The 16,665-nt window shown below is 40.8% G+C and overlaps 1 protein-coding gene across 1 annotated transcript; it reads left to right on the top strand.

Annotated features, from left to right (window-relative positions):
* The first annotated feature begins 1,843 nt into the window (after positions 1–1,843).
* grhl3 (grainyhead-like transcription factor 3) lies at positions 1,844–15,193 on the top strand. The gene is made up of 15 exons (XM_053632164.1): positions 1,844–1,951; positions 3,437–3,593; positions 3,692–3,756; positions 4,478–4,733; positions 4,936–5,021; positions 5,195–5,348; positions 6,374–6,485; positions 7,278–7,372; positions 8,426–8,584; positions 9,221–9,302; positions 10,310–10,434; positions 11,189–11,315; positions 12,227–12,312; positions 12,472–12,536; positions 14,033–15,193. Exons 1-15 carry the CDS (start codon positions 1,935–1,937, stop codon positions 14,148–14,150), a joined length of 1,704 nt encoding a protein of 567 aa, XP_053488139.1. The 5' UTR covers positions 1,844–1,934; the 3' UTR covers positions 14,151–15,193.
* The last annotated feature ends 1,472 nt before the right edge of the window (positions 15,194–16,665 follow it).

Raw genomic sequence — 16,665 nt, 5'->3', positions numbered from 1 at the left:
GCTGGAGGTTAATTGGCAACAGGTCAGTAATTGGGTATAAAAAGAGTATCTTAGAGAGGCAGAGTCTCTCGGAAGTAAAGATGGGCAGAGATTCACTAATCTGCAAAAAAAACTGCATCTACAAATTGTGGAACAATTTCAAAATAACGTTCCTAAATGTAAAATTGCAAATACTATGAATATCTCATCATCTACAGTACATAATATCATCAAAAGATTCAGAGAATCTGGAGAAATCTCTGTGGGCAAGGGACAAGGGTGAAAATTAATATTGCATGCGTGTGATATTCGTGCCTTCAGGTGGCACTGCATTAAAAACAGGCATGATTCTGTAAAGGAAATCACTGCATGGGCTTAGAAACCCCTCCAGAACTCATTGTCTGTGAACACAGTTCACCATGCCATTCACAAAGGCTGGTTAAAGCTCGATCATGCAAGGAAGAAACCATATGTGAACATGATCCAGAAACATCGCCGTCTTCTCTGGGCCAAAGCTCATTTAAAATGGACTGAAGAAAAGTGGAAAACTGTTCTGTGGTCAGACAAATCCAAATTTGAAATTCGTTTTGGAAATCATGGACTCCGCGTCCTCTAAACTAAAGCGGACTAAAGAGGAGAGGGACCATCCGGCTTTTATCAGCGCTCAGTTCAAAAGCCTGCATCTCTGATGGTATGGGGGTGCATTAGTGCCTATGGAATGAGCAGCTTGCACACCTGGAATGGCACCATCAATGCTGAAAGGTATATACAGGTTTTAGAGCAACATATGCTTCCATCCAGATTCCATCCCATCTTTACTTCTAAGAGACTCTGCCTCTCTAAGATACTTTTTTTATACTCAATCATGTTACTGACCTGTTGCCAATTAACCTAATTAGTTGCAAAATGTTCATCCAGCTGTTTCTTTTTAGTAACACTTACTTTTCCAGCCTTTTCTTGCCCCTGTCCTAACTTTTTTAAACGTGTTGCGGCCATTAAATTCAAAATTACCTTATTTTCTCCTTAAATTGGTACATTTCCTCAGTTTCAACATTTGATATGTTTTCTTTGTTCTACTGTGAATAACATACGGGTTTATGAGATTTGCAAATCATTGCATTCTGTTTTTATTTACATTTTACCCAGCGTCATAACTTTTTTGGAACTGTTGTTGCACCTCTTTTCATGTATTCTATTTTGAGTCTTATTTTTTTAATCCCATTTTTAATGATAACATTTAAGACTTAGTAAGCTACACAGACAATAGTTCTTTCCTTTAAAGCACTGATTTCCCCACTCCTTCTTTTATTTCTTCATTGCTTTATCTTCAGGTAAATGGTACACAGACGCAGTGTCCAGACCCAAGTCTTGTGGAAAAGTTTCACCCATCAAACACCTTCAACCTAAAACCTTTTCACTGCCGCGAGCAAAACCTTTTATTATTTAATCCTGTGTTTAAGCCAGAGGGAAACATGCATGCATGTGATACACATCGACATTAGCATAATAAAAGGGTTTTCCCTGAGCTCAGCCTTTGGTTTCTGACTCTTTTTCACGCCTGCCTGGGATAAAGCTCAGCCTTTTATTCCATGTGTTAATGAGTCCCATTCACACACCTGCCCGAGTTTCTCTCCAGCACGACAAGAGTTAAGGAAGTACACCTGTCCCATCACACACCTGCCTCTGCACCTTCAGCCAATCAGGTGCAAGTGTCTGAAAGCTACCTGTCAGGACAGATAAATGTGCCAGCAGCGGCAGGCCCAAATCAAAACCTCTTCACTCAAGGAGGTACACAGTTATAACCACTTTCTCTCTCTCTCTCTCTCGTTCCCTCTCTCTCGCTCTCTGTCTCTCTCTGATTCTCTCACTGTTATATATCAAAACGGAAACACACACCTTACCAGAGAGGACAGCAAAGACTGAGGATTTTATTTCTGCCGCCTCTGAGGAACGACATGACCAAGGAGATTGAGTAAGTGACATGTGTTTTTTGATTTTGTCTGGAGAAGGATCTCAGATTGTTTTGTATATCAATCAAGTCGATAGCTCTTAAAGGATTGGTAATGCAAAGACAATTTCTTGAAATCCAACTGACACAGATGTTTACAGATGTTTGACTTTGGGTTCGTTTCTTTTTCTCTTTTTTTCGTCTTTTTTTTTGTGCTTTGTCTGGAAGTGATCCTGAACTTTCCTAAATTGTTACGTTTCCGTAGGTCTTTATTCCTCTCGCGCTCTCAAGGTGTCAGTTGTAGTTTCGTCGCTTGCAGCTCTGACACTCCATCTCTTTTCTGCCACTGGGCAGCTAGACCCTTATCAGAAACACTACATAGGGGCTGTTTGTACAGATAGCTGACACCACAACCATCCAACCAACGCACACACACACACACCGCATGCACCACACTCTCAAGGCACACTGAGCTGCATATGAAAGAATAATCGTAGTATTTGTGTGTATGAGGCTGATTCTGCTGTCCTAGGGGCTCTGAATCACAAAAGCAAGTTTTCACCTGCTCATTGTAGCACAGAAACTAAATATGGTCATTGAAACTGCATGGCATGGTGTATCACGCTGTGGCATGCAATAATAACAGCGCCAAGTGCCATGTGAGGATCGTTTCATTCATGTGACTGTGACAGAGCAGCGTCTTTAAAGCTCCATTTAAGAGGAACGTCAACAGGAAATGTGTTCATTTGCTAAACAAGATCTCTCACCTGGTCAAACAGAGCGCTGTCATGAGCTCAGGTGCTGCAGCGCTTGTCAGGAGTGAACTAACTGTTTGCTCGTTAGCCATTAATCCATGGCACAGGGGAAAGGCCCAAAAATGGATCCTACTTTTCCTTGTGTTGGGAGATAAGTGATCCTTCCCTAATACCTAGGTTTTGTTTGAGGTCTTCAGGCTAAACTGACATCCTCATTTCTTCGGTTAATTCTAGCGGACCTTATATTTGCATGAGTTCTTACCCTTAGGTGCTAAGAACATCTATAGAGCAAAAATGTATGGCAGTGGTCACCAACCCTCTTCCTTGAGATCTACCTTTCCGCAGGTTTCATCTCCAATCAAAATCGAACACAGCTGTTTTAGCTGATCAAGAACTTCTTAAGACAATGATTAGATGGTCAGGTGGAGCTATAGTCTTCAGGAAGGTAGATCTCCAGGAACAGGGTTGGTGACCACTGGTGTATGGGATTTGTTGTTTAGGTTCATCTCAGAAGCACATTTCACAAAGATATTCAGGCAGATGTTTATGTGGATCACTGATGTCAATTCCATATAGCTGGCATTTTCTCAAAGTAGGATTTGTTGAGACCGCTGCTTCCTTCAGTGCAATTTTTACAATCTATATTTCTTGCTTTAGATATGAATCAACAAACTGGAAGACAGCGCATGTCTATGTGTGTGGAAACTTCCTGAACTTTTAAAAAATGTTCTTTTTTTGTCTGATCTTGCTTCAGGGCTCTGATGATTTTGCAAAACGAGAGCTTTAATTACCCATGCTACTCTGACAGTTACCTAATGGACTCCTGGAACTACATGGACATCGACAGCAGCAAAGCCAAATCCAGGCTCACTGATGATGATCTCAGCGGTATCTTCAGTGATATTTGCAAGGTAGAAAACCAGAAATTCTCCAGAACTTTCCTAATTCTAATAGAGATACAAGATATTCATTGACATTAATTCATTCATTCATTTATTCTTCTTTACAGACTCCAAAAGAGCAGAAGATGACTCCCTGTTTACATGGTAGCAGCGCATTTAAACCCATGGACAGGTAAAAAAAAAACCAAAAACAACATTCAACCCTTACATCTGTGCTAGGACAGGAGTTAATCTCCAGTGTCTTTCACCATACGTGCCCAATTCATTTCACATCCTGCAGAGATAAAAGACAAGCCCCAAGCACACGCTGACAGGCGAGAGTGGCAAGGATAGAGGTGTGCCTGTCCAATTATCAAGAGAGACAAAACGTGACAGGTGTACGAAACTTAATGTAGGTATTTCTCACAGATTTTATTTCATCGCCTCCTGCCACTCCTCCAATGTGCAGAGCGAGGGCTAGCAAGATTAGCTCGAGCTTAGCTGAGGTCAGAGCAGTTTAAGATGCTAATCCTCTTTCCCATCCCACCCCAGAGACAGCTGAATCACTGGTCTTTTGTGCTGGTGAAAAATGGCTGGCGATCAAGAATATTTTTTCCCCTTGAGTTCAGGCGATGACGAGAAAGGCAAACAGAGTTGGAGATGTGGATTATGTAGCAAACAGCTCCCACCCAGCTCTCCTCAAACAGTGTCGAGATTGAGTGCTGTTTCTGTTGACTTGAACAAGTTCTCCAATCACTGCTACTTGTAAAAGGCCATTGAGCTCTTTATTTGTTCTAGAGTTAGCATCAATGACAAGCCACCGAGCCACTCTCACTTAACTATAGTGTTTAAACATTACATTTAGGCCTTGTTTGCCTTCTCAGTGAACACAATTATCTTCGATTATCTTTCAGAACACCCAATGGTTCTTCCCCTGAGCTGACACCTCTGCAAAACTCACACCTCATGAAGCTGGTATCCGAGAGCATTTGCACCACACAATCACAAGTAGCGAAACAAATCTCTCCAAGCAACAACAACTACATCCAGGCTGTCGCGGTTGACAACTATGAAAAGCAGGCCATCAACAACATATTTGATTCCCTTATGCTCAACGCGACTCATAAAATGTGGCCTTCGGATACCCCCTACCCAGAAGCCAGCACTGAAGTGAGTCTCACAAAGAAGACCTTCGCATTAAGAACACACATAAGCCGAATGGACTTATTATTAGTTATTATTATATATTTATGTATTGCTATGCAACAAGTGGTTTTAAATTTCCAAAACAATACAGTGACTCATGAAATGTTCGAAATGAATTGGTGCAAACTAATGTACAACATACTGCTTTTGTCCTTCACCCACTCAGCCTCTAGGCTACAACACTGAGTTTGTGGGCCACCCAAGTCCTGATTACTCCGACTCGTACTCAAACTCTCCTCCTGAGAGGTACAGGTAAGCCAAGCATGGAACACACTTCAGACTGTCAATCATCAAAACTTAGACCTTCTGCCAATTGATAATTTTACATATTGCCCTAGGGACAAGACGATTTTTTTTTTTTTTTTACTATTGATTTATTTATTTATTTTTGGTTGTTCATTTGGTTTTTGTGCTGTCTTTGTTAGTCAGAACGATTTCCAGTTTATCCTCGGAGCACCGCAAGCCTCGCAAAACAAGGCCACTGAAATTCCTCTGGTGTACCTCAACAAGGGCCAGTTCTACCCCATCACCCTGCAGGGAGTGGACAACCGTTCTGGGATCCCATGCAGCAAAGTGAAGGTGAGCTAAGACATTTAAGCCTAAATAAACACCAGCAAAGTTCTGGATTATTGAGAAGGCGGTAGAACATTATCTGAAGTTCATGCAGGGATCTCCAGCAGTAAAACAAACAAACAAGCAAACAAACAAACAAACAAAAATCTTACAAAGGTCTAGCAAGTGTCCTCAGTGGGCTGGAAAGTTAGGAATCTTCTAGAAGTTGGCAGGATTTTAGAAGGGATCCAAGTGAAGGTGGGTTAAAAGCAATAAAAAAAAAAGTCAATAATAATAATAATAATAATAATAATAATAATAATAATAATGAAAAGCTAAACAAATGATCATGAAGCTTTTGGAGGTTGGGAAGGTGTTAGAATGTTATCTGCTGTACTTGTGGAGATCCAACAGAAAGTAAGTTAATATATCTGAGGAAAAAAACAACAACAAAGCGGGAAAGATTGGGACGGTTCAGGATTCTAGAAGGTTCTAGTATGTTCTACAACATTTTCCGCCATTTAAAATGCTCAAGACATGAGTGCTTTATGTGCTGAAAGATCTACTGGCAAATCTGTAGCTAATTTCAGGGCTGATCAGAGCTTCATTATTTATGACTCAAGGTACACAACAACCTCCCACTTTTATCCCGGTGCTAAGAAAGCTAAAGCTAATATCCCGAACTGTCACACTGTCACCACTTACAGCCATGACATTTTCCAGTGATTAGGAGTTAACACTTTAGCATTAGATTTAATCAGAGGAGGTTTGGTGGCATTAAAGTTGTACAAATATTTTTGTCGATACAGTCTCAGAACACACCTATGTGTGCAAATCCTGCCTCTGCCTTTGCCAAAACTCCAAGTGACTAAAGGCTTAGAGATGGAGGGGGAGAGGCATGGCAACCTGTTTTCAAGCGAGTGTATACGTATGCTCACTCGATTAATATGACAACGAGACAATAAACCAAGGTATTAGCTTGATGTCAAGAAACCTTTTGTACCAATCAACCTGTCTTTCTGTCCTCCTTTCTCTTTCACTATCTCGCTCAGACTGTCATCATGGCAGTGTTTGAAAATGAGAAGAGTCCTGAGATGCAGCTGAAGTGCTGGAATCACTGGCACGCGCGACAGCCAACTGCTAAGCAGAGGGTCATTGATATTGGTATGCACTAACTAAACACACACACACACACACACACACACACACACACACACTGGCAGTTAAATGTCCCATAGCTCAGGGGGTCTGCAGTCTTCCCTTCAAATGGTGTCAGGTTCTCTTTCCAATCTGACAGGAGCCTCATCTGATTGCACTTGTTTAATCGATTTAAGTTTATCATCGAATGACTATTAGGTGTGGCTCTTAATTGCCTGGAGTACCCCTGCCCTACAGATTGTGGAGTTTTTCCTGGACCAACACACCCAAGTTGACTCAGGGAGTCTGTTAATTAGTTGATTAGTTGGAGAAGGTGTGTTAGAGATGGGAACACAACACAATCAGCAGGGCTGGGAAACTTCATGAACCGTACCTTAGTTCAACAAAACAGACCTCATATAAAAACAATAATGACCTTTCCTTTACTTTCACACAATCCGTTGTGACCCAGATGAGGACGGGTTCCCTTCTGAGTCTGGTTCCTCTCAAGGTTTCTTCCTCTTATCATCTTAGGGAGTTTTTCCTCGCCACCATCACCACTGGCTCGCTCGATAGGGATAAATTCACACGTTTAAAATCTGTATCCTGCGTTTATATATTTCTGTAAAGCTGCTTTGAGACAACGTCCATCGTTAAAAGCGCAACACAAATCAAATTGAATTGAATTGAATACCTCATTTACCCTGCTTTCATGGTTAAAACTGTTGTACCACCAACTGTTCTTTGGGCAGAGTACTCTCTAGATTTTAAAGTTTAATTATTTATCGCATTTTACTCATTTTTATGCATTCTCTCCAGCTGACTACAAAGAAGTCTTCAGTGGCATCAGCAATGTAGACGAGGTCGCTTTTAATGCTTTATCCTTCATCTGGAACACTAATGAAGAGGCAAAGGTAAAAACACACACTTGCCAGATCCATTTGTTTGTGTTGTGTGTGTGTGTGTGTGTCACAAGGGAGGAATCCATGGCATGTCACCACCCCAGGCATCTGTCATGACAACAGGGAGAGAGATGAAGAGAGAGAGAGAGAGATCTCAAGAATATCCTGAGGCAGTTTAGGGCGGGACAGCGAAACCAAGAACAGGCGGAGGAGGGAGAGAGTATAAAAAAAAGGAGGAAAAAAAGAAAACAACATATACACACCTGATAATTACCAAGATTGCATTTATAAGAGAGAGAGAGAGAAAAAAAGCATAACAATCAACCGAGAAAATAAACTGGGTAGAAAATAAAGACGTAAAAAGAAGAGATCAATCTCGGATTAGTCGTTTGGTCTTTTGCGTCCTTATGAAAATGGATTACTAAGACAAAGCAAGCTGATCCTGGCTTAGAACTGAACCCTTGCATACTAAGCCTGTCTTTCTTTCTTTATTTTTCTGCAATTGGGTTCAAACTTGCCCGGTCATGTCCCGGTGTTCCCATTTTTAATCCACACCTTTCCTATGGAAACCAACTCCTGTATATTTGCTGTATATTTCAGGGCTAGATCGTCATCCCTGATGCTAGCTTTTTTTTTTCCTTTTTCTTAAAGAAAAAAGGAGTGACATAATACATGCATTATGAACATGCTCAGGGCTTAGAAACTATTTCAAAGTGCTCAATGTTTCTTGTAACTAAGACAAGCTATTTTGCTTTTAGCTAATTCATGAAAATGTAGTGAATAAGTTAATGAAAGCCTTAAAACCTGCTTCTCTCTCTTTCTCTCTCTCTCTCTCTCTCTCTTTCTCAGTTTTCTATATTGTACAGTGGCTTAATAACAGCTGAATGAATTCTTTAATATGTGTTATTGGATTTATTAACAGTCGAATTATTCATTAAAAGTACATACGACTCAGGTTTCTGGATATTTTTAAATACCTAATTAAGACGCATCTCAAAGTGTTGCTTAATCGTTAAAATTCGAATCGGTGTATTGAAATGTTCTTCTTCTACGGGATTTCCGCAGGTGTATATTGGTATCAATTCCCTCAGCACAGACTTCTCCTCTCAGAAGGGGGTGAAAGGTGTCCCTCTAAACCTGCAGATCGACACGTATGACTTCAGCTCTGGCACCAACCATCTCATCCACCGAGCCGCCTGCCAGATCAAGATCTTCTGTGATAAGGTCAGTTAGATTTTTCAGCTCCATTCAAGCTTCCTGGGGTGTTTCAGCTGGTGTAATAAAGGTGTGCACTAAAGAGCTAAGCTACAGTTGTGGCCCTCTAGGCTATTATCCATTACTTGAGATTGTGTTTCTAACTGCCACACTCTCTGTGACTTGGAGGATCATTTTCATAGGAACTCGTGAAAAAAAAAAAAGTTCGCTTGTAGAATCTGTCTTTCTGTCCGCTCCGGCACATAAACACGTTTGTATCTGCTGGTTGTTAAGACAAACCATTCATCCCATTATTCAGCTCTAATCTGATCTCCAAACCCTCATATTCTTGTTATCTTCTTCATCTGCTGTGCTCCTTCTCTTTGGCTGCCTTCATAGCTAGAGCATTTAGTGAGTACAGGATGGGAGGAATCGTTCAGAATTGTACCTGTCTGACAGGTTTAGCCACGGCAGGTGAGCTTAGTGCATTACTGCAGAACGAGGAACCATTGTGTTTTTCTATCACATGGTTCTGGCAGCTGGTTTTGTTTTTTTTTTCTTTTCTTTTCAGCATTGTATCTTCAAGGTCTGTTTTAATGAGGCACAAATTACTGAGGTGTCAAGGCTGAAGTCAAGTGAGTTCAAAAACTAAATTTCTTCCGACAGGGTGCCGAGAGGAAGATGCGAGATGAAGAACGCAAAAGAGTCAAAAGGCGAGCCAAGAACGTTGCTGACTCCACTAACGGTGGTACGTGTCATCCAACCCACCCTTAAACCAGTTATATGATAACACAGGTCTGAGATCACGGTCACAAAATTACATTTATGCGATCACAGAAGTTTGGTAGAGAGACCACACCTGAAACGCTTTCCTCCTAGCTAATATATTTCCCTATTCTAGAGTTTTCCATTTGTTTCTCAATCCTTAATTCAATTTAATTAACTTGACTTAATCCAAACACCAAAAAACAAACAAACAAAAAAACAACAACAACCAAGCAACAAAACACAATGGAGAATGAATAATATGCCAGATAGTAAGCTGCTTAAACAGGAAACAAACTGAAAAGCAGGCTGGAGAGATCAAATATTCATTCGTAGCACATAGCTAGCTCCGAGCTTAGCTTAATAAAACCTAGCTCTGAGCACAGTTATTTAAAAGAAAAACAAACACTCAACTTGCACTGATTTCACTGCTAAAATAACTCATTGTACTCATCTCTAACAGTGTTTTAGCTTGTAAGACCCTGATCTATTTGTACTAACATGAAGACATGTTTTTGTAAATGAAGCTGTGATAACCGAATTAGCATTCGCCTTGCTAACATGCTAATCCCAACTCTAACATGCAAAAGTGAGGTATCTTGGTATGAAATATTTGACCGTAAAACATAATTCAATAAATATATTATTTTATCAGGGGAAGTGTTAATGTTTTGTTTTGTTTTGTTTTTTTAATGGCTAAGAAGATTGCTGTTAGCAACCAGTAATTAGCATGGAGTAATTATTAACCTAGTAATTATTAACTTTTCAAGATCTTGTACCACATTTTAAGACTCAGACTCCTTTCAGATCTCTTGATACTTTTTTTTTTTGTGTGTGTGTGTGTGTGTGTGTTGTAAATGGCATCATTCAGATTGCTTGTACTTCCAGTGCTGATTAGTAACTAGCTGATGATGTTAGATCACAAATTTGTGAGCTTGTGTCAAGGTTGATGAAGTTTCTGAAAGTGTTCGCCTTTTTTTTCTTCTTCAGGAAAACATACTCTGGTTTCCAGCTCCATAGGGAAAGACTGCACTTTCTTCAAAACCCTGGATGACCACGTCACACAGCCTGTGCTGTTCATCCCTGAGACCCACTACAGCAACCTGCAGCGCTTGGTACACCCAACACACACACACACACACCTCCAGAAATCCTGGGATTTGTGGTTAGCCGCAGCTCCGTCGAGTCATGTTCCAACAGCTGCAGGGCAGCGAGTGTAGGATAGAGGCAGGAAAAGTGTGGGAAAATATGTAGTGGGAAAAAAAAAGTGGTCTGGGAAGAAAGATAGACAGAGGGATAGAGAGCTGGAAAGGAAAAGTATGATTACACAACAGTAAACGAAACTTTCCTCATGAGGAGACGGTCATGCTGGCTGACAAGGAGGATTAGCTTGCGGGGGCTCACACACTCCCAAACACACACATGCACATACACACGCCTGACTCAGCCTTATTCCGCTGGTGTTAAAGGGATTGCGTGTTTACACATAGGAAGAGAAACACACTCACACACACTTTTCACTCATTTCCCACAACCTCTGTAGGAGCCAGTGTGTCAGATAAGATGTGCATCTCAGCATCTTGCATGCATGCATGCAGCCACCCACACATGTACATGACATTTACACACATACATCTGAGATGTCACACACCAGTATCATATGTATGTGAGAACAGTCTCTCTGATCAGACAGTTAGATACACACGTGTTTAATTGTGCTTGTGTGATGTTATGCATCGCTAGGCTGCACCAGTCTAGATGCGATGAATGATAACACTGTCAGAGCACGACAGGAATTTTTTTCCTCCAATAGCCATGTATATTTTTTTTACATTAATGCTGATAGTGTCTGTTATCTCTGGGTCTTAGGCGGTGACTACCAGTACAGAGGAAAGTGACAGGAACTCGCTGAAACGTGTTGCCTGTTTCTCTGATTCAGGAGAGCAGTGTGGCTCACCGCCCAGCAAACAACCACGCAAGGATGACCAGCAAAGAGGTAACGTTAACGCGACGCCGACACCGAAAAACCACGGACGCAAAAGAGCCGATTTCACACCGTATGCAAATTAACCACTAATGAATTATACAACATAACAACCACAAAACCTCACCATAACATAAAGCACGGAATCCAAATAAATAATAATAAACATTACAGAGCCAAACTACAACATAAACAACACAAAACCACATCACAGAACCTCCTACGACACCCACTACCACCACATCCTAACATAAACATAATCCACTCACACTATATCAAGTCAAACCACAATGTCAACAAAACAAACCCACCTGAACACCACAAAACTACAACAGTGGCAAGCCACACCATGACCTAACGCACAGAATCCAAATAAACCTCCTGATCAAACAATAACAAACATTACAGAGACAAACGAAAACATGAACAACACCAAACCGCATCACAAAACCATCTACCATCACATAAGCACCACAAAACCACAACATAAACACAATCAAATCACACTATATCAAGTCAAACCACAATATAAACAACGCAAAACTACAACGCTATCAAGCCACACCATAGCACAACGCACAGGATCCACATAAAACTCTCCATCACACAACAAACTTTAGAAAGCCAAACTGTATCACAAACAGAACAACATAAACCCCGTCTGGATCACACAAAAACACAACATAACTACCACAAAACCACATCACAGCCCTTCATATGTTGCAAAACAACTCCAAGATCAAATGAACGATGCCAGAGTAACTGATGATGATCATTTGGGTTAGTATAATCTTGTTCACCTTGAGGTTTGAGTTTATGGACTTGTCGTCATGGTAACAGCTTCATTGAAAGCTGAAATGAACACTCATAAAACAAAAGTGCAGATTATTTATTTGTTTGTTTGTTTGTTTGTTTTGTTCTAGTCCTCCTGTACGTACGGCAAGAATCAGAGGAAGTGTTTGATGCCCTCATGCTGAACTCGCCCACCCTGAAAGGCCTCAGACAAGCGGTTCGTTCTGCTTTCTTATCATCCATTCCTTCTCTTTCTCTTCCTTCCTGCTCTACTTCTCTTCCTCCGATCCCTTTGTCATACATGTGAAGATCTCACTGTACATGCTACAAGATCCTTGACAGGAAACTCATCTTGTTTCTCTTTTCTCATGCTCAGATTTCGGAAAAGTACGGTCTGCAAGAAGACACCATCGTGAAAATCTTCAAAAAATGCAAACGAGGGTGAGTGACAGTTTCGTAGCACTGAACACACAGAGGCTGACCGGACGGCGTCAGCCATTTTGGCACAGGGAGGGTCTCGGCTGGTGGATGACGGCTGCCATTTATGCTTTATTGACAGAGCAGATCTAGGAGATAAAGAAAGGCTGGGATGTACTGAAATGCTCTCGTTGTGATCTTAGGTCGGTCTCTTGCTGTCAGTTTTCTGGAACTTAAGCTGACAGACTGGGCGGGCAAGAACTCTGTAGTAAAGGAATTTCGTAATTGCTGTTTTCTTTACTGGAAGGAAAAGAAAAGTCGTAGAAAAAGAAAACAAAAGAAAGACAAAGAAGTAGAGCAGGGAAATGACAGATGTTCAGATCTTCCAGCCACCTGTCACCATCTGGGTTATCTTTTCATAGCTCTGTGAATGTAAAGCAGTGCTTTATACATGAGTTTTACACTATTTGAGCGTCAGTAATCTAGCCCAGGGCTTCGTAGCAGTGATTTGGAGTGAGCTGGCCCTCAGACACGTAGATGACGGTAGTGTTTGGAAGAACAGGACAGGTTAGGTGGCATTCTCTCTCTCTCTTTCTTCTCCCTATCTTCTATCTCTCTCTCCACCCCACATCATCAGTCTGTTTCCTGTGTACCCTCAGGCACACCTGGCACACACACATCACCTTCTGGGTGGAACATTTCTTTGATTCATGATGTCGGTGTAAGGCTGAAGCAAACTTTTAGGTCATAACTATTCAAACATCTTTGAAATGGAACCATTATGAATTGATCTAATCTTGTTGTGTCAGTGATACCGAGTTTAAATGAGCACGGTTTCGATCCACGGTTTGTATTGAATTAAATGTTGGTCTGTTCCTGGAAACTCGAGGGCAATCGTGGTACTTTTTTACTGCTGGTTTTGAAAACAATACAGCTGGGTCCTGTCTTACATTTCGAATTTTATATAACGATATTCATCTGCACTTGTGACTCACTTTACACTGTTGTTGATGATCCCTAAAGATTGCACTTCGCACAAATGGGAAGTTTGTGCCAAGTCTCACTGTTGCTTAAGGATAATCTAGCCTGGATACTGTCGATTTATACCTTAAGAACTGCTGCTGTAATCATAACCACTTTCCTGTGCTCATCCAAGAAGTCTTATTTGCAATATGCACATGCTGAAAATCCTCTCAACCCACTTAATACTTAATACACACTATCCCTTTTTGAGTCTGGTTCATCTCATGGTTTCGACCACTGGCTTGCTCATTAGAGATCTAACTGGATTGGAAGTAGGCTGATATTCAGCTGTGTTGTGTCAGTCGCTTAGGGCCACCGAGCCACCAGGGGGCACCGTAAGATATATTAGGATGTCACTTACAGCCCCAAAGGTCCAGAAACAGCCTTACTTCTAGTGATGCATAATATTAATTACTGTCCTAACTCAATATTTTGACTTTGACTGTGGTTTATACTCCTCATGATTAACCTCCTGAATATCCTCTCTGTTTTCTCAGGATTTTTGTGAACATGGACGACAACATCATCGAACACTACAGCAACCATTCCGCCTTCCTCATCGAGATCACCGAGATCATGCACAATCAATACCAAGTCACGCTACTCGAGTTATGAGTGATATCCTCCAGTGATGCAAGTCCCGCCCCCTCCCTGGCACTGTCTCCCCAGCCTGCCAATCAGAAAGCACTGCCACCTCTCAGAGAGATTTTTTTTGGGCCACAACTGTCACCATGGGGACAATAGAGCATTGCAGGTTTACAGCTAAACTCCAGCACCACATTAATTACCTCTGTAAATACAATTTATTTCCTTGTTGTTTTTTTTTTTGTTTTTTTTTATTAATTATTGGATTTGTTTTGTTTTTAACCACAGTTAAATATAATGTAAGCAATTATGATACATTGAACCAAATGATGAGCGAATGAATGAATGAATGAATGAGTTGTAAATATGAACTGTAAATACAAGTGAATATTGTTAACTAAAGAGACTTTATATGTCTTATGATTGGATACGATTTGTTAATATTTCAGCGATAGCTTTGCGATGTCTGCCTGTAGTGGTATTGCTTGCGCTTGCTTGTGTAGATTCCTTTAACTTCACGTATGCGCCTCTTAACACTAAGTAGGTTCATATACTTCCGGTCAGGACGCTGTAGCTTTACACTAGCCTGCCTGTTTCACATCTGAAAACTGTCCGAGTCAAAACCAGGGCAGTTTTGGACTTTGAACGTCACACATTTCCTGCTTCCGGAGCCGCATTTCTGTCTCAGTGTTTCACCTGTGAAAAATCAGTAGCTGGTGGCTTTTTGTTGCTCACCACCGGCTCCGCACATTTCGAGGCTGCTCGGGCATTACGGGTTCCATGACGATGTAGCCTCTTGTCCTCCCACATTTAGTTAAAAAAAGAAAAAGAAAAAAAAAAAGAACCACAAAAACACCAGCAAAAGAAAAACCCCAGTTGAAGTTTTGATGGACGATCCGAGTTTTTATGGATTTTGTTTTTGTTTATTCGGATTTCATATCACAAGCATTTCAACTGCTTTGTGTTTCCATTGTATATCGTTGGTATTTTGCAGCATTTACCCTATTTGCTTTTGTATTTCGTCTACTTTTATAAGGAAAATAAAAAAAAAATCTAATGAAATAACTTGGCTAAGTGTCATAGCTAAGATGTCATAGCATAGCTGAATATTAATTTGTGTTTAACAGGATACATTTCTGGGTTTTAATCGACTGCTATTATACAGTAGCTTTGTGTTTTGTGACATCTGTTTGTTAATTTTTATGTTTATGTTATGAAAAGTGAGACGAGTGTGTGATTTTAACACGCTGTTTACATGATCCTAGCTGTCTTATGAACGTCCACCATTACCTACACTCTTAGAATGAGGGTTATTCAGTGAGTTTTTTTTTATTTAAAGGGATTTCGCTTCCTAGGGTTCTACATCGAACCTTTTAAGTGTTCCCCTACATTATAAAGGGTTCTAGATTTGACCCAAGTGTGTATGTGGCCACCAAATAATTCCAATGTTTCACTATGTTAAGTGAAAACACTGGTGTAAATTGAATCCCAAATTGTTCTTGCTTAAGGCTGGATGTATTTTCCCCAGTGCTTACCACCCTACTTCCCACTCAGAGTTAAAATACAGAGATAGCATGCTGGTCACATGATCATGTTCTATCACGGAGAGCCTGCGCCATTACCAAAATGGGAATGGTTTGCACTTGTGAAGTGCCCGATAGCTCCAGATCTCAGACATGCACAACTGTTAAAAATAGTTCTTGAGTAGCTTTCATATGATACAAACCGCTCACCTCAACAATCTATGGTGCCCAAGGTACTGGAATTTGGCCATTTTAGCCGACTTTGGAGCTCTATTTCGGACCAAAATCACACCTCAGGTGTTTCAGTCAATCATTTTCAATGTCCTCAGGTCATAAACTTTGATTATTCAACTATTTTAACTCTATAATCCCAATTGAGAGGAAGGTGGTTGTACGTGTGGGTAAATCTTTATTAACAGTCCCAATCATGTCAAAACAGGCAGAAGAGAAACAGGAAATAGCGCACATAACTCCAAAGAAACATGATGAAAACTGAATGAGTTTCTTATATACACTGAGTTGATTGAAAGAAACAGAAAACAGGTGTGTTAGAGTTTAGGTGAGTGTGAGAGTTGTAAAGGCTGAGCTGGATCAGGATTGGGATGGTGTGTGTGTGTGTGTGTGTGTGTGTGTGTGTGTGTTATCCAGTTTTACAGTGTATGTGGTGCTACCAGACATGGCCCTGTTTGTTTAAAATGCTTAACTGTGCATTGCCTGGCCACCAGATGTCGCTATAGTGCACAGACGATTGCTTTAAGACTACACGGGAAGCATGGCTTAATTTCCCTAAAATTTCCTTAAAATGTGGCAATGAAATGTTTACCAAAGTCTCAGCATTATTCATCAATCAAGCACTTTCCGGTACACAGCTCAGCCTCATAAAAATACGTGCCTCAATTAGGTGTTTGTGTACTCGCTGTCTTAATGGGACGAAAGATTAACGCTCATTGGACAACAGGTTTTAAGACGTTAGCTGTTTTTGGGTCGAAATGACAGACACTACTAATGTTGGCCCGAATTTA

Source organism: Ictalurus furcatus, chromosome 9, assembly GCF_023375685.1.
Source record: "Ictalurus furcatus strain D&B chromosome 9, Billie_1.0, whole genome shotgun sequence".
Taxonomy (NCBI): Eukaryota; Metazoa; Chordata; class Actinopteri; order Siluriformes; family Ictaluridae; genus Ictalurus; species Ictalurus furcatus.
Note: the sequence above shows the minus strand (reverse complement) of the source record. Positions and strands in the feature narration are given on the sequence as shown.

What these genes read in the sequence shown, in the direction of transcription:
- grhl3 (XM_053632164.1), top strand. An exon ending in GCATTTAAACCCATGGACAG is followed by an intron (nt 3,757 to 4,477) that starts GTAAAAAAAAAA and finishes ATTATCTTTCAG; the next exon opens with AACACCCAATGGTTCTTCCC. An exon ending in ACACTAATGAAGAGGCAAAG is followed by an intron (nt 7,373 to 8,425) that starts GTAAAAACACAC and finishes GGATTTCCGCAG; the next exon opens with GTGTATATTGGTATCAATTC.